The sequence below is a fragment of the Odocoileus virginianus genome, chromosome 3 (genome assembly GCF_023699985.2).
Source record: "Odocoileus virginianus isolate 20LAN1187 ecotype Illinois chromosome 3, Ovbor_1.2, whole genome shotgun sequence".
In the NCBI taxonomy this organism is placed as follows: domain Eukaryota; kingdom Metazoa; phylum Chordata; class Mammalia; order Artiodactyla; family Cervidae; genus Odocoileus; species Odocoileus virginianus.
In genome coordinates this window covers 40,069,420-40,084,877 of record NC_069676.1, presented here as the reverse complement: position 1 = coordinate 40,084,877, position 15,458 = coordinate 40,069,420, and the positions used below count along the sequence as shown (strand labels likewise).

The window sequence follows — 15,458 nt, the reverse complement described above, 5'->3', positions numbered from 1 at the left end:
TGAGTTTGAGCAAGCTCCAGGAGTTGGTGATGGATAGGGAAGCCTGGTGTGCTGCAGTCTATGGGGTTGCAAAGAGTTGGACACAACTGACTGAACTGAACTGAAAGACAGTGGTGGTGGTTGATGGTTTAGCTGCTAAGTCATGAGTGACTCTTGTGACCCCATTGATTGTAGCCCACCAGGCTCTTCTGTCCATGGGATTCTCCAGGCAAGAATACTAGAGTGGGTTATCATGCCCTCCTCCAGGGGATCTTCCCAGCCCAGGAATGGAACCCAGGTCTCCTACATGGCAGGCAAATTCTGAGCCACCAGAGAAGCCCACTAAACATGGAACCAAAGTCAAAAAGAGAAGGAAGGAGATTTGGGGGCCTTTCTCTGTCTCCTTCTGACCCCAGGCGCCCCCGGGCCTTGGCAGCGGCTGGCCCTCCCATGCAGCCTGAAAAGTACAACCCGTTTTGTAGGTGCCAAACCAGAGGTCCTCAGCCCTCAGGAGGCTCAAGCAGTTTTATTATTACGGTTTATTGGTCCCCTGATACATCCGGGCCCCTGGCTGCCCCGCTGCAGCATGCTCCTTGGAACATGGAATCAGGGCCACCTCTGGAGGGTCAAGGTGAGGGAGGTGGGCCGTTAGTGGCGGAGGACCTTCTTGATCCAGGGCATGTAGGGGGCCACGGCGACAGCCACGGGGGGTTTGAAGATGTCAGTGCATTCCACAGAGCTGAAGGACAGGATTCCGGCCACTTGGCCTCTTCTGCACACCACAGGCCCGCCTGAGTCCCCCTGTGGAGGCAACAGAGCACCAGTCACCTCCTGATGAAGGGGGTTGGTTATCCAGTGGGAGGGGATGGGAGGCTGATTCCAGGGCAGAGACCCCCATCTCCCTGCTCCCTCCCTTCCCCCACCTCCTTTAGTCCCTTCTCAGTTCCTGTCTTGCCTGGTAACTCTCTCTGTGCCTTCTTTCTGCCCCAGGGCCTTTGCACATGCTCCGTCCATGCCCTGATATTTCTGGGTGCTGGAGTTCAAAGCCTAGCTCTGCCACCCACTGTGTGACTATGGGCAAGCTGCTTAGTCTATCCGTGCCTCAGTTTTTGCACTTGAGAAGTGGGTACCTGGTCCTTCCCAGCTTCAGGACCCCCAGGGAAAGGAGGCTGGCCTGAGCGCCCCTACCCCCAGCACCCGCACCTTGCAGGGGGCCTGGCTCTTGGAGTCAGCAGCCAGGCAGATCATGTGGGGGCTGATGGTGCCGTTCCAGAACCGACTGTTGTTGCACATCCTGGTGTCCAGCACACGCAGGTCCAGCTCCTGCAGCACCTTGGCCAACTGCCCAGGCTGGTGGGTCAGGCCCCACCCGGCCAGGCTGCAACGGGTGCCTGTGGCCACCGCCTGGCGCCCTCGGGGCAAGGCCAGGGGCTGGATGGTCTTGCTGGGCTTCACCTTCCCATCCAGCTATAGGGACAGGAAGGGGCAGATGAGCAGGTGAGGGGATACTGGGGGAGGGGCACACAGGGAGAGGGGCAATGGGAAGGTGAGTCTGGGGGAGGGGCGATAGGGGAGGGGCATCAGGGGAGGGGACCTGGAACTACCATCCTCCCACTGGCAGCACCTTTAGCAGCGCGAGGTCATTCTCCAGATGAGGGGTTGGCTTGTATTTGGGGTGCAGGACCACCTTCTTGATGCGGTAGGTAGGACTGGGCTCTCTCAGCACATGGAGCCCCAGCACAAGCCTCAGCTGCTGCGTCCTGGGGGCGGCAGGGTTGGGGTTTAGGGGGGCTGCAGGGTGTGTGTGGGGGGGCAGCAGGGCCTGGGTGTGAGCCCCAGTCCTCCCAGGCTCTGGGCCAGGGGCACTCACACACTGTCCAGCACCACCTCACCAGCTTCTTTCTGCAGTCCTTCCCCTTCCCCTGTCCAGTCTGGTCTTCTCCCTGCCTCCTCCAGGAAGCCTTCCCTGCTCTCACCTCACCCCAGACTCCTGTCTAGCTGCCTGAAGGCTGTCTCCTTTCCATGTTTTCAGTTACTTGAATCAACAGACCCCCTTTGATTACTTCTCCAGGTTTGATCTGCAGTCTTTGTTACTGGCCAGTCCGGAGGTAGGACAGCTCTGGGATGGGTTTACCTGGTGGCTTCACAATGGCATCATGCACCCAGGTTCCTCTCTGTGTTGGCCCTGCCACCCTCATAGGCCAGCTCTGTCCCTGTGGCCACAGGTGGGAGACACACTCCTGGGTGTCACAAGAGGCCCACCTCTGTCCATTTGGAAGGTGCTTTTCTGTAGCAAATAAGCTGCCTTCAGGAATCCTTGCAGCCTAATGTCACAAGCACACACATAAGGTTGCTGTGATGTACTCTTGCCTCAGCAACCACTGCAGAGGGGAAGGGGACCCTCTCACAACACTACAGTTGACTTAAATCTCTCCGGACCCACTTCCTGGTGAGAATGGGGAAACCAGGATAGGTCTGGGGACATCTGGTGTGATGGCGTGGGGCTGGGTCACTCACGGCTGGGTCAGGCAGTGGGCAGCTGTCAACACCCAATTTTGGTTCAGGAGCACCCCGCCACATTGGTGGCAGCCAGACTTCTGCAGCGAGACCATGTATGGGTGTGAGTGGGGGACAGCGTTTCGACCCCCAATGATGTGGGTCTCAAAGGTGTTGCCTCCTGGGGAGAGGGAGAGAGAAGGCCAGGTTAGGATTGGGTGCCCCACCCCTGACCTGACACTATGACTCCAGCTCCGAGGCCCTGGATGGAGTGTTCTGGAATTAGACTATGGGGCTGGTCGTACAACTCCAAATGCACTAAAATTCTCTGACTTGTACCCTTTAACTGGGTAAGTTGCATAGTGTGTGAATGACATCTCAATAAAACTGCTATAAAAATTGTTCTAAAACCAATCATGGGGACTTCCCAGTGGTAAAGTCTCTGCCTTCCAAAGCAGGGGACGAGGATTTGATCCCACATGCCCCAGGATGTGGTCAGAAATTTTTTGAAAAATTGTGAATTAAAAATGATTGATAAAAAGAATTTTAATGTAAATTAAATGTAAATTAAATTAGCTAAAAAAAATCTACCTGTGATTCCCCATCATGCTTTAATTTTTTTTTTCATGCTTTAATTTTTAAAATCTATTTTTAAAAATTTTGGCTATGCTGCATGGCATGTGGGATCTTAGCTCCCTGGCTAGGGGTCAAACTCATGCCCCCTGCAGTGGAAACACAGACTCTTAACCCCTGGGCCACCAGGGAAGTTCCTCCTTCATGCTTTAAACATCAAAACTCCTCATGACCCACAAGACACACCTTAGCTGACCCTGCTTCCTTCACACTTGCCCCCATCCCCTCAGCACTCTGGTCTCCCTGCTGTTGATGGATGGTTGATGGATAAGGATGGATGGATAACGGATGGATGGATGCATGCATGCATGGAATGGAAGGAAGGAAAGAAGGAAGGGAGAAAGGATGATGGGTGGGTAGTGGGAACCCCTATCCTGCTGCATCACCAGTTGATCACAGTGAACCTGGCTGGACAACAATCCAGCCAGGACAGCATGGTGGGATACCCACCATCCCACCCAGCCTGCATCTCAAGCTCCCAGGTGCCATTTGTGAATAAGTGTATACATTCTGGGGAGGCAGCCAGCAGGGGCTGAAATTCCAGCTCCATCCCTCCCAGCAGGGTGATCCTGTGGAGGCTGCCTCACTCGTGCGGCTGTGGTTTCCTTCTCTGCACTTCCTGGGTGCTGCTGGGGAGCAAACAGCCTGCACCTGTCCCACGTGCTGTGAATCCAGCTCCACCAGAGCCCCACGGTCGCCCCCAAGACAACCAGGCGGACATGCGCAACCTCACCCTGGAGAGGCTTGGTGGGATCCACCATTAAGGGGCGAACACAGCGCCCCTCCGTGGTTCCTCCGGAAAATGCATCATCCGAGCCCAGCCTGAGGACCTGGGGGAGATGGAGATGCTACCAGAGCATAGGGGACCGAGGACAGCAGGACGACTAGGTCCTGCTCACTGAGGACACCGTGCGGATAACTGGAATGAGGTCTGTAGATGAGCTGAGGGGAAGGATGCTGTGAATCCACCCATCCTATGAAAGGATGGCCTGTTCCCAGCACACACACACATATGTACACGCACACACACACATATGCACATGCACACACACACATACATGCCAAAGCGTTTAAGGGTGAGGGGCAGTGCATCTACAGCTCACTCTCAAATGGTTCAGAAAAATAATGATAAACACATATTTGTATTTTGTATGCACACCAAGGGGTGGGGTAGGTTGGGGGGATGATAAGGCAATGGAGGCAAAATGTTTACCACCGAGGGATTAGGGAGGAGAAAAGGAAAGTTGTCTGCAGGACTCTCCTGACATCTCTGTAAAAGTGGAAAGAAGTCAGAAGGAAAAAAATGGGGTGACTTTCCTGGTGGTGCCGAGGCTAGGACTCTGTACTTCCAGTGCAGGGGGCGTGGGTTCAGTCCCTGGTGAGGGAACTAGATCCCACATGCAGCAACTAAGAATTCACATGTCAAAACTAAAGATCCTGCTTGCTGCAACAAAGATTGATGATCTTGCGTGCCACCAAAGATTCGGTGCAGCCAAAATAAACACATTTTTCTTTTTAATTCAAGAAAGGAAAAGAACCTCACATCTGCCAAGCCTTGCCCTTGCCCTCAGGCCTCACTCAGAAGAAGTCATGACAACCATATGGAGATGAAACTGACAGACCCTCAGTCACCCAAGCTGTGAAACCATCCCCAACAGCAAGTCCCCATCACCCCAGGAAGAAGCCCCGAACTGTTAGCAACCCACTTCACACCTTTTTTTTTTTTTAATGGTTGCTTTTGCTTTTTTCACTTTTTGAAAAACTGATGTATAGTTGATTTACCATGTGTTAGTTTCAGGTGTATAGCATATATATATATAATATATATATCATTCAGTTTATATAAATATAATATACATATACATGTATATTATATATATATTCATCCCTGGATCAGGGAGATCCCCTGAAGGAGGGCATGGCAATCCACTCTAGGACTCTTGCCTGGAGAATCTCATGGACAGAAGAGCCTAGCAGGCTACCGTCTATGGGGTTGTGAAGAGCCGGACATGATTGAACGACTAACACTTTCACATTTATATTCTTTTTCAGGTTCTTTTTCAATTTTAGGTTATTACAGGGTATTGGGTATAGTTCCCTGTGCCAGAAAGTAGAATCTTGCTGTATGTTTTATATACAGTTGTGGTTATTTAGTCACTAAGTCACGTCTGACTCTTTGTGACCCCATGAACTATATAGCCCCCCCAGCTCCTCTATCCATAGGATTTCTCAGGCAAGAATACTGGAGTGGATTGCCAGTTTTTTTCTGGGGGATCTTCCCGACCCAAGGATCAAACCCTCGTCTCTTGTGTCTCCTGCATTGGGAGGCAAATTCTTTACCACTGAGCCACCTGGGAAGCCCTTAATATATAGTGGTATCTGTTAATTCCAAACTTCTAATTTATTTTTTTTTTTAATTTAAAAATTTTTGGCCATCCTGAATGGCTTGCAGGATCTTATTTCCCTGACCAGGGAATCAAACCCATGTCCCCTGCAGTGGAAGCCTAGAGTCCCAACCAGGGGACCACCCGGGAAGTCCCCCACCCCATTTTAAATTTTTAAAAAAATATTGTTGGAGGAAAGTGAAGCTCCCTCCCTGCCACCCCGCTTCCTGCTCTGGAGCCTCCTTCCAGAAATATTTCATCGAAGGGGAACAGGCTCAGAATAGAAACCCCCAGGATGGCGGGTGTCCTTGGCCCTTTGCTCTTTGCTTTCCCCACAATCTCTTTTCGAGGCTGTTTCATGGACAGCCATCTCGTGCTCTGGGGGCCACTGACATGTTTTCAGTGAGTCCTGTCTGGGGACAGGGAAATTGTATCCAGTCTCTGTTCCTTCACCCCCCTGCCCTGCCCCTTGCCATGGGCCCCGGGTGCCACAGCTCCGGCCTCAGTGTCCCCACCTCACTCACCTGCCCACAGGGCTTCCAGGACCATTAGCAGGAGCAGCATCTCAGATCGGGGGCCTCCACGGTTCTGGCCCCGAGCCCCTGCACAGTTCACACCCAACCTTCCTGTGGGGGAGGGAGGTGACATTCACAGCTCTGGCTGATTCCACATCACCCCCAAGTGTTTCTGAAAGATATGCACTCTTTGGAGACAAAACCCCATCACCATGATCACACCTGAGAAATTTACAGGAAACCCTATTGAGCATCTATTATCTCATCATGTTCCACCTCCCAGCTCACTGGTGGTGTTGTGTGGTTTCAGCTCGATAATTTCCTTGCCCTGTTGTCTCATTGTGGCAAAATACACACACCATAAATGCAGCATCCTAACTGTATTTAAATGCACAGCTCATGGCATTAGGTACATTCACATTGTCATGGGATCACCCTCACCATCATCTCCAGAACTTCATCTTCCCAAACTGAAGTTCTGTCCTCATGAAACACTGACTCCCCAGTCCCACCCCCAGCCTGTGGCCCCACCAAATACTTCCTGTCTCTGGATCTGACTCCTAAAGGGACCTCCTGTGAGTGGAATCAGTGTGTCCTTCTGGATCTTGTTTCGCTATCATGTTCTCAAGGTTCATCCATGGTGTAGCTGGTGTCAGAATCTTTCTTTTTAAAGGCAGAATAATATTCCAGCGTGTGGAGGGACCACATTGTATTTATCCATCATCTGTGTGTTTACCCCTCCATCTGTCCATGGATATCTGGGGTCTTTTAGATTTTGGCTATTATGAACAAAGATGGTATGAACACTCATTTGTTATGAGCACTCTGGGGCTCCTGCAAGTCTAAGGGTCCTAGCCAGGCTCATCTGGGTCCTCCCTCCTTCAGTCCACCCTTCTCCTTGCAGCCCTCAACACCATGGGACCCAGACCAGCCAATCAGCACTCCCTATACCCTCTGGCCATAGAGATTGGTTCTGGGCAGAGGACCAATCTAAACACTGCACCAGCTCAGTGAAGACGAGGGCCCATGTTTCTTCTGGAACTTTCCAGAAACAGCTTTCATGCTGCTGGACTTGGGAAGATACCAGCCTGGGAGTGGGACCAGGGTGAGAGGCATCTGCCTGAAAATGAGGAAGCTGACTACAGGGAGGAAGCTGACCACATGCTCGGTGCCTGAAGCCACATGCATTTACTCTCTCTTGGGGCAAACATCCACATGTGGGCCAGGCCAGTTCTTCTGGGGTTCCAGAGGAGAATCATTTCCTGCCCTTCCAGTCTACAGACACAGATGCCGGGGCTAAGGGCATGGACATTTTTGGAGCTGCTCTTCTGCTGACCACAGGTTGGGGGAAGACAAGAGTCTGGGCTGGAGCCAGTGCTGTGCCTGAAACCCCTGCCTGCCAGTCATGGAAGTCACACTTGAGTCAGTGTGAATCGGGTTTTCCTCTCCTGTGATACTCAAAGGGTCGGGATAAATATGACTTGGCTGAAAAATGGGTCACAGAGGCAGACAGGCTCATCCCGGTACTGGCTCTGCAGCAGGGGCCTACTGTCCACCTCTCCTTCAGTAGTGTCTGGCACACAAGTCTCTGGAGCCATTTCACATAGGAGGGTGTTTGAGGCCAGAGTTAGGTTTAAGAGAAATGGGTATTTATAGTGTGTTCACATGTCCAACCTTGTTTAATCCTCCTAATGACCCCAGGAAGCAGGTTTTGTTAGTATTTGGGGCTGGGAGAGGGGGTTGTTCACCAGATTTACCAGGTTAAAAAAACAGGGTAACAGCTTATATTTGAGTTTCAGACACACAAGTAACTTTTTGGTACAATTAAGTCCCAGACATTATGTGGGATAACCTTTATTCCATGTATCCCATTACATGTTTACCTAAAGTTCACAAGGCAGACCCAATGCTGAGATGAGACCCCGGTTAGGAGGACAGGACTACCAGGCCTTGGTCAGTCGTGTGGACCCTGGCCACAAGCCTCACTCTCTGGAGGGCAGCCCGTGTCCCTTCCCACAGCTTCCAGGCTCATACCTGCCCCCGCTTGTCCTGTGCAGAGGTGACGGTGCCAGGTCACTCAGGTGGTGGAACCTGTCTGGACGTCGGGCTCTCATTCTCCAGGCCCTGAGGCTCTGGTCACCTCAGTGATGGAGGGTGAACCCCCAACACACACGAGCCAAGTGTGGAGCAGGGTGAATGCTGAGTCTGGGGCCATCATTACATGGCAGCAAAAGCCTGGGGGCAGGGGGAAGGGGTCCCAGGAACAGAGGGGCTAGACCCACAGGCCTGAGGGTTATGGAAGATTGCAGATGCTCCTATCAACAGCCAGGAAGTGTTTCTGACTTCTGACACAGAGGCTGTGTTGCTATCACTCAAGCTTTAAAGCTGCAGCTCAAAAGCAGCTAAATGTGCGTGTGTGGCTTTGTTCCAATAAAACTGTATTTACAAAATGGGCAGTGACAAAGCCTGGCTGGAGGCCTTTGCTGAGGGCTCTGGGGTCTTCACACTGGCTGGTGGCTCCTACAGCCTGGGCACCGGCGCCTACTGAGTTCAAAGGCCACACAGGGGGGACCGGGATGGGGAATACATGTAAATCCATGGCTAATTCATTTCAATGTATGACAAAAACTACTGTAATGATGTAAAGTAATTAGCCTCCAACTAATAAAAATAAACGGAAAAAAAAAAAAAAGAAAAACAAACAAATCAAAAAAACAAAAACAAAAACAAAAACAAAGGCCACACAGCCCTGGACACCACCAGCACGGGTGACATTGCCCAGGAAGTGGGGATCAGTACCCCCAGGGCCTCTCAGCCCCAAGTGTGCCCCCGGGGCCCTTCCTGCCCAGAGCCCAGGTCCCTGGGGCCCCTCCCCCTGATCAGATGATCCAACAGGAGGCCCTGGGAGCGTCCAGGCTCAGAGGGGCAGCTGAAGTCTCCCGTTGTGGATTACGTGCCTGTCACTAGAGCTTGTGCCCTTGCCTGGGTCCCACTGACCTTGAGGCCAAGGAGAGGTTGGTCCTCCGGCTTCTCATAAAGTTGCTTTATTTAGATTCCAAACAAACCAAAGCAGAGAGAAGAGGTGACCCCGAGTCAGTCCGTCCACTCACAAGCCGGGACCCTGAGTCTCTGGCTGCCAGGCGGGGCAGGCAGGTTAGGGTCCCAGAGCAGCGTCTGGCCCACGTGGGGCCCAGGTACGTGAGCCCGGCAGCCTCCCTGGAGGCGGAGATGGGGTGGACGGCGCCGGGCCACGAGGCGCCCGGAGGTAGTGGCGGCGGCAGACAGTCGGGCGGCTGAGGTAAAATTTGTAAGTTTATTCGCAGGGATGTAGTGTCAGGACTCTTCGGTGCCTGAGTCATCCTCATCGTCCCCGAAGCAGCTGTCGGCCTCAGCCTCGCCATCCTCGTAGTAGTCGTCATAGAAGAGGTCTGAGCCCTCGTCCGGCACTGGCGCCTTGGTCTTCACGCAGTACTCAGCCAGTGTGGTGGGTACCTTCACACCATCCCGCTCTGCGTCCACCTTGGTCCCCAGGACCTGCTTCCTGCGGAGAGACGCAGGTCAGCCTTGCTGTGGCCGGTGACCCACGCGGGCACTCCCGTGGACAGTGCAGAGCACCCAAGGGTGACGCCAGCACCAGGGGGCGCCCCAGAGCAGATGGAGCCAGACCCCTCACGGGACCGCCCATGTGTGCCCCAGGGGTTTCTGCTCACACACAGGTGCACACGCACACACATGTGCACAGAATGGGGTGACCATGGGCTGAGTAAGAGGCGGAGCGTGGGCTCTGAACCAGGAAGACCAAGAAGGTGTTGGCTCATCAGGAAGAGAAACACAGATCCCAGCTGCCAAGAGGCTGGGTGAAGTGGGAGCAGCCAAGGTGCTGGGCCGGCTCTGTGGGCAGGTGAGTCGCTCGGCACCGCAGGGCAAGGCCGGCCACAGGGCAGATGCTCGGCACACTCCTGCCAGGCCGTGGCCCAAGTCCTCCCTTCTCTGCACTTGAGTATCTTGCCGTCACTGGCATCACGTCTCCTGCGTGTGCGTCCCTGTTGGGGCTCCTACGGCACCTGCTGCCCCTGGGGTCCTACCTTCCAATGCTGCTGGGCTTTCCCGAGCTCTCGCTGTGAGGTCGCGAGGCTGGCCCGCAGGCACGGGTCCCTAGGGCTCCGCAGGCACAGTGACACGGCAGGTGAGTGTGGGTGCTGGTGAGAACAAGGACTCGATTCTCAGGGTAAACGCTGGGGGCGGGGGAAGAGACTAGGTCGTCATGGAAACACGTGTCTGACCTACTTGCTTTTCTAAGAGGCAAAGAACAGACCAAAATCCTTCTCAGAAGAGACTTATGGTTAGAGTTAAGTTTGTCGTGGCATAAGTCACAGGTCCCAGGAGAACAAGTGAGAACAGCGACCACAGATCAGCTTGCAGCGACACCACCAGGTGGAGCACGCAGGCCCAGGGGCGTTGCTGGTGTCGGCCGGCACTCGGGGTGTTTTGACCTTTCCTAAACATGCTGATCCCACCCAGCCTTGCTGCCTTTAGAAAACGATTCCAAGTCTCAGAAGTGCAGCACCAGCGATACTCACTTTCGTGAGGTGAGAAGACAGACCACTCTGCAAAGCATGGGCCTGGCCACACGTGGAGAACCCACTCCCTGAAGAGACCGGTGGGGAAAAGCTGAGGGCCAAGTGCACACGATCACACCCCAGTGTGCAGGGTCTTCACACAGCGCGGGGTAGGGGTTGGGAATCACTGCCCTTCTAGTTACAAATCAAAGGAAGGTGGCAAGACCCTGCTGGGTCCTGGCAGATAGCAGTGTGTGTTATCTCCACACACACACACATGCCCCGCAACACACACAGCATGTCCACATGTGACGGTACATATGTGGACCACACACTTCCTGAGACAAAAATCCTGGCCTTTCTGGCAGGAGGAGGAAGGCCCAGACCCCTGGGCCGCTCACCGGATGATGTCCGTGTACTCGCGGTCCTTGCCTTTGCTCTCTTTCCACTTCCTGTACATCACAGAGGCGTCCACGTTGGCTGGCGAGAAGGTGTTGGGTTCGTTGAGGAGGGAGATGACACTCAGGAGGATGGTCCTGGAGGAGCAGGAGTCGGCGTGGGGGAATCCACAGCTCAGGGCATTGCCCACCTTGGAGCCTCCCACCCTGACCCTGACCCTCATCCTCTGCCGCATGCCTAGCTCCTGGGATAGGATGTGGGATGGGCAGCCAAGGCTAGGACCACCTTTGCTTGGGTGAAGCAGGTCTGTCCCCTCCCCAGGGTGTTTCCCCTGGAGAGTGGTTTCCCCAGGCCACCCATGATCAGACCTGGGCTGGATGAAGGGCGCTGGGCAGGAGGCAGGGTGAGCGTAGCCCCCAGGACAAAGGGGTCTGTGTTATCTGGGGCTCAAGGAAGGAGGGGGGACCCCTGAGGTAGGCAGACAGGATTCCCTAAAAAGTGAAAGTCATCGTGTCCACCTCTTTGCAACCCCATGGACTATACAGTCCATGGAATTCTCCAGGCCAGAATACTAGAGTGGGTAGCCTTTACGGTCTCCAGGGGATCTTCCCAACCCAGGGATCGAACCCAGGTCTCCCACATTGCAGGCAGATTCATTACTACCTGAGCCACAAGGGAAGCCCAGGATTCCCTGAGGATGTTACCAAAGGTGGGGGGGGTAGTGGGTGGAAAAAGATGGGGGAAAGGCTGGCAGGGACAGGGCGTTGTGTGTGTGTAAGGATAGGAAGTTGCACCTGCCCCTATGTCCACACCCCCAGGGCGGCCCATCTGATGCCCTCACCTGACGTTCTGTGTGGGGTTCCACCGCTCCGAGGGCAGCTCCCCGCTCTGGGGGTCATCCACTGGAGGGTGGAGAATAGAGATGCAAACGTCGCCAGTCTGTGAGATATGGGGGGGCAGGGAAGAGTCAGCACCCACATGGCTCCTGTCCCCAAGCCCCCCTACCCCCACAGGGCCCGAGGGCATGCTCACCTCGTAGATGTTGGGGTGCCACATCTTGGTCAGGAACCGAAAGGCGGGAGGGGAGTAAGGGTAGTCGATGGGGAACTTGAGGCGCGCCTAGTTGGGGGAGAGCAGGGGGCTCAGTGAGTCAGGCCACCCATGGCCACACACAGTGGTTGCGCTGGGACCCGCCTGCCTCTGGCGCCCCTCACGGGCCTGGGGCGTTTGAGTCACCTGAGTCAAGCCGACCCTGGTCCCTGCCTTGTTGCCAGGGGTGTGGGCACCCCTGGGGATCAGCTCCAGGCCTGTGGTGGGACCAGAGCCCAGGGCTGGCTACCTGAGCACCATGCTGGGCGCCCAGCCTCAGTCTCCAGCTCGTGGGGAGGACTAAAATAGATGCGTGTTCACTGGGCAGGCACTGGGGGCGGAGATGAGTCAGCGATGGGCTCTCTGCCTGCAGGTGTCAGCCCTGGGGTGTCAGAAGGTAGCCGGGAAGGTCACGGGAAGACAGGAGAAGGCCCCTGGGGGAGACCTGTGCCCCCAGCTCAGCCTGTTTATGCCCCAGTCCAGGGACCCTGGTGGTGCTTCAGGCTCTTGGGGCCCCATAGGGCACCTCTGCTATGTTCCCTCTCCTCCTATCTTTGGAGAATCCTCCTCCTGGATAGGGGACGCTGGGGTCACGGGGGGGGGCTCTCTGTTCTGGAGTGAGCCAACCTTGAACTCAGGTCTCAGACCCCATCGTCTCCCGCAAGCCCAGGGCTGGGTTTCTAAGTGATAGCCCGAGCCCAGCTGAGGCCTCTTCTGCCCCAGGCATCCACCAGGTCCCAGAGGTGCCTTCACCACTGTGCCAACTGAGGCTCGGTGGAAAGTAACGTGCCCAGGGGCGCACAGCATGCAGCTGTGGAGGGGCTCCCCGACCTGGTCTCTGGGGCACCCCTCAGCACAACACATGCTTCCTGGGGCCCCTGCAGCTCATAAGGGGGAACGGGTGAGGCTGGGTGGCTGAGAGGGAGGCACTGGGAAACCATGGTGGCCTCTAGGCACTTCTAGCACCCACGTCCTCTTCCCACTGCCACCCAACCACATTGTGACAAAAGGATCCAAGGGTGGCAGAACCACTGTGGATCCCTTGCTGCCTTCCTTAAGGCCAGCCTACAGCAGACAGGATTAGGTGCGCCCCCTTTCCAGGCCATCCTCTAGAAAATCAGGCTTATACCAAAACCAGCCCAGAAGGCCTTACCAACAATCCCTTGCAAACAGTAGGCAACAGCCAGGAACCCAGGTTCTTTCTTTTCAGGCCAGAGTCCTGGCCTGGCCTTAGGTAGGACTCCCTATTCCTGCTCTGAGTGGGGCTCTTATCCTCACAGTCGGCTGTTCCCAGAAGCAGACAAAAGAGCTTTGTGGGAGGGAGGCTGGTCAAACCATCTGGTGACCAGCCCCAAACGCAGGCCCCGTGTGGAGAAGATGGACTTCAGATCAGATCTCAGCCTAGGGCTGTTGACCTTCAATCCCCCACCCAACTCTGGCAACCAGAGAACCTCAACCAGGGATCACCCCAGTAGTTCAGCCTGCTCCCTTAAGGCCGACAGAAGGCTTGGCTAAAACGCTAGCCAAAAGTGTAAACACAGACATTTGCCAGGGCAGCACCAGCCTGCCCTGCTCCCGCCCAAGCCTCCCAGCCAGGCCGCTAGGACCTTGGCAGGCAGCGACTGGGTGTTCTGGCTATGAGTCCAGGACCCACCTCTCTCGCAAGGCAACCCCCTGCCTTGTCCCTCTTGCTTACGGAGCGAAGTCCTTTGATCTGGGAGGTATTCTCCCAAGGCCACATCTGGACTCACAGCCTTTCCAGGTTTTGGTCTGAGTTCTCGTCCACACTGGACTGAGACAGTGTCAATCCCAGGGAGCGCCCATGCCTCACTGCTCCCAACAACGGCTCTTAGGGAACTGCTCAGAACTCGGTTCCTCCACCCATGGGATTTTCCAGGCAAGAGTACTGGAGTGGGTTGCCATTTCCTTCTCCAGAGGATCTTCCAGACCCAGGGATCGAACCCAGATCTTCCACATTGTAGGCAGACAGTTTACCATCTGAGCCACCAGGGAAGTCACCAGAACTCAATCACCACAGAGGGCCTAGGAGCGGCCCAGAGCAAGCAATTCAGGCCCAAGAAGCTGCCTGATCAGCAGGACCAGGGAAATGCCAGCTAGGCCGCAGAGGAGCCAGAGCTTCTGAGGCCAGGCCTGTGTGGGTTCTGCAGTTTGGCTCCCAGGAACAGGGCAAAATGTGGGAGACAGCGTCAAACAGAACAGGTTATGTAAAGATCATGATGAAGCCCAGAGGACCTGGCCCACTGCTACTGGCCAGGGTGGCCGCTTTCCAAGCCGATCCTGGCTGCCAAGCCCATCCAGGCCTTTGTTGGAATCCGAGCGAGTGGCCGAGCCAGCCCCCAGGCGGCGGGCCTCCCTTCCCATTCCTAAGGCCAGGGCTCTTCACAACCGTGTTGGTCACTCCTGGGGAGGCCTCTTTGTCTGCTCTGGGCAGCAAATACAGGCAGGAGGAAGGGACGGGCACCAGGGCCTGGGGGAAGCAAGGGCCACACACCCAAAGAGACAGGAGGGTCCCAGGTGTCCCCACTGGAGGCTTGAAGTGGCCTTAGGGGACCTGGTGCTTTCTCAGGGACTCTTGGGGCCGGAGGGGAAGAGGGGGTGACCGAGGGCCCTCAGCACGCCAGAGGCGACCAGGCAGAGGAGCAACGGCAGGGGGCCCCGCGAGAAGGAGGGGGAAGAAAGGGACCCCACGAGGAGCAGGGACAGTGGGAGTGAGCCCTGCCAGGGGAGTTGGGAGGGGACAGAAATTGGGAGGGACCCCGAGGAGCTGGAGAAGGGGTCGCCGCCCCTCCCACCCCGCCGCTCACCTTGAAGTAGCCGCCCTCGTAGTAGGTGTTGGGGGGTCCGAAGATGGCCACCTCCCAGTTGTACAGGTCGCCCTCGTCCACCAGGGTCACCCGGAAGCCCTCCACCGGCTCCTCCTGCAGCCCCTTGAGCTCCAGCAACAACGCCTTCTGCGAGCTGGGCACCAGCGGCCGGGCCATGGCGGCGGTGGACGGGCCCGGGGCCTGGGGCGCGTGGGGCCGTGGGGCCGCGGGGCCGCGGGACGGGCCGGGGCCGCCTTCCTCCTCTGCGCCGCCGCCCCCGCCGCCGCCCCCGCCGCCGCCCGGAGTCCCCGGGCGCTCCACTCGCTCTGCGCCGCCTCCCGGCGCTCGCCTCCACTGCCGCGCCCCGCCCCCGCCGAGTGCGCTTGCGCGGCGCCCGCCCCGATCTCGCCTGCGCGCCCGCCCGCGGGGCACGCCGGGAAGCGACCCCTCCCCCGGCCGCCGAGCGCGCCGCCGGGAGCCGGGGGCCGCGCGCGCAGGCGCTTTGGCGCTTCCGACCCCTGGAAGGCCGCCGCCGACCCGGGTCGGACTAGCTCCCTGGACGCCTGTGCGTGGGGCCGC

General features: G+C 56.2%; 2 protein-coding genes across 2 annotated transcripts; both read right to left on the bottom strand.

Annotated features, from left to right (window-relative positions):
* Positions 1 to 453: 453 nt before the first annotated feature.
* On the bottom strand, positions 454 to 6,165 carry GZMM (granzyme M). Its single transcript, XM_020901415.2, has 5 exons — positions 6,017 to 6,165; positions 2,497 to 2,656; positions 1,604 to 1,739; positions 1,183 to 1,446; positions 454 to 780 (listed from the first exon to the last, which is right to left on the bottom strand). The coding sequence occupies exons 1-5, from the start codon at positions 6,138 to 6,140 to the stop codon at positions 628 to 630; spliced, it is 837 nt and encodes a 278-aa protein (XP_020757074.1). The 5' UTR covers positions 6,141 to 6,165; the 3' UTR covers positions 454 to 627.
* A 1,654-nt stretch (positions 6,166 to 7,819) lies between these two features.
* On the bottom strand, positions 7,820 to 15,232 carry CDC34 (cell division cycle 34, ubiqiutin conjugating enzyme). The gene is made up of 5 exons (XM_020901414.2): positions 14,880 to 15,232; positions 11,998 to 12,084; positions 11,807 to 11,904; positions 10,968 to 11,102; positions 7,820 to 9,548 (listed from the first exon to the last, which is right to left on the bottom strand). The coding sequence occupies exons 1-5, from the start codon at positions 15,054 to 15,056 to the stop codon at positions 9,341 to 9,343; spliced, it is 705 nt and encodes a 234-aa protein (XP_020757073.1). The 5' UTR covers positions 15,057 to 15,232; the 3' UTR covers positions 7,820 to 9,340.
* Positions 15,233 to 15,458: the final 226 nt, after the last annotated feature.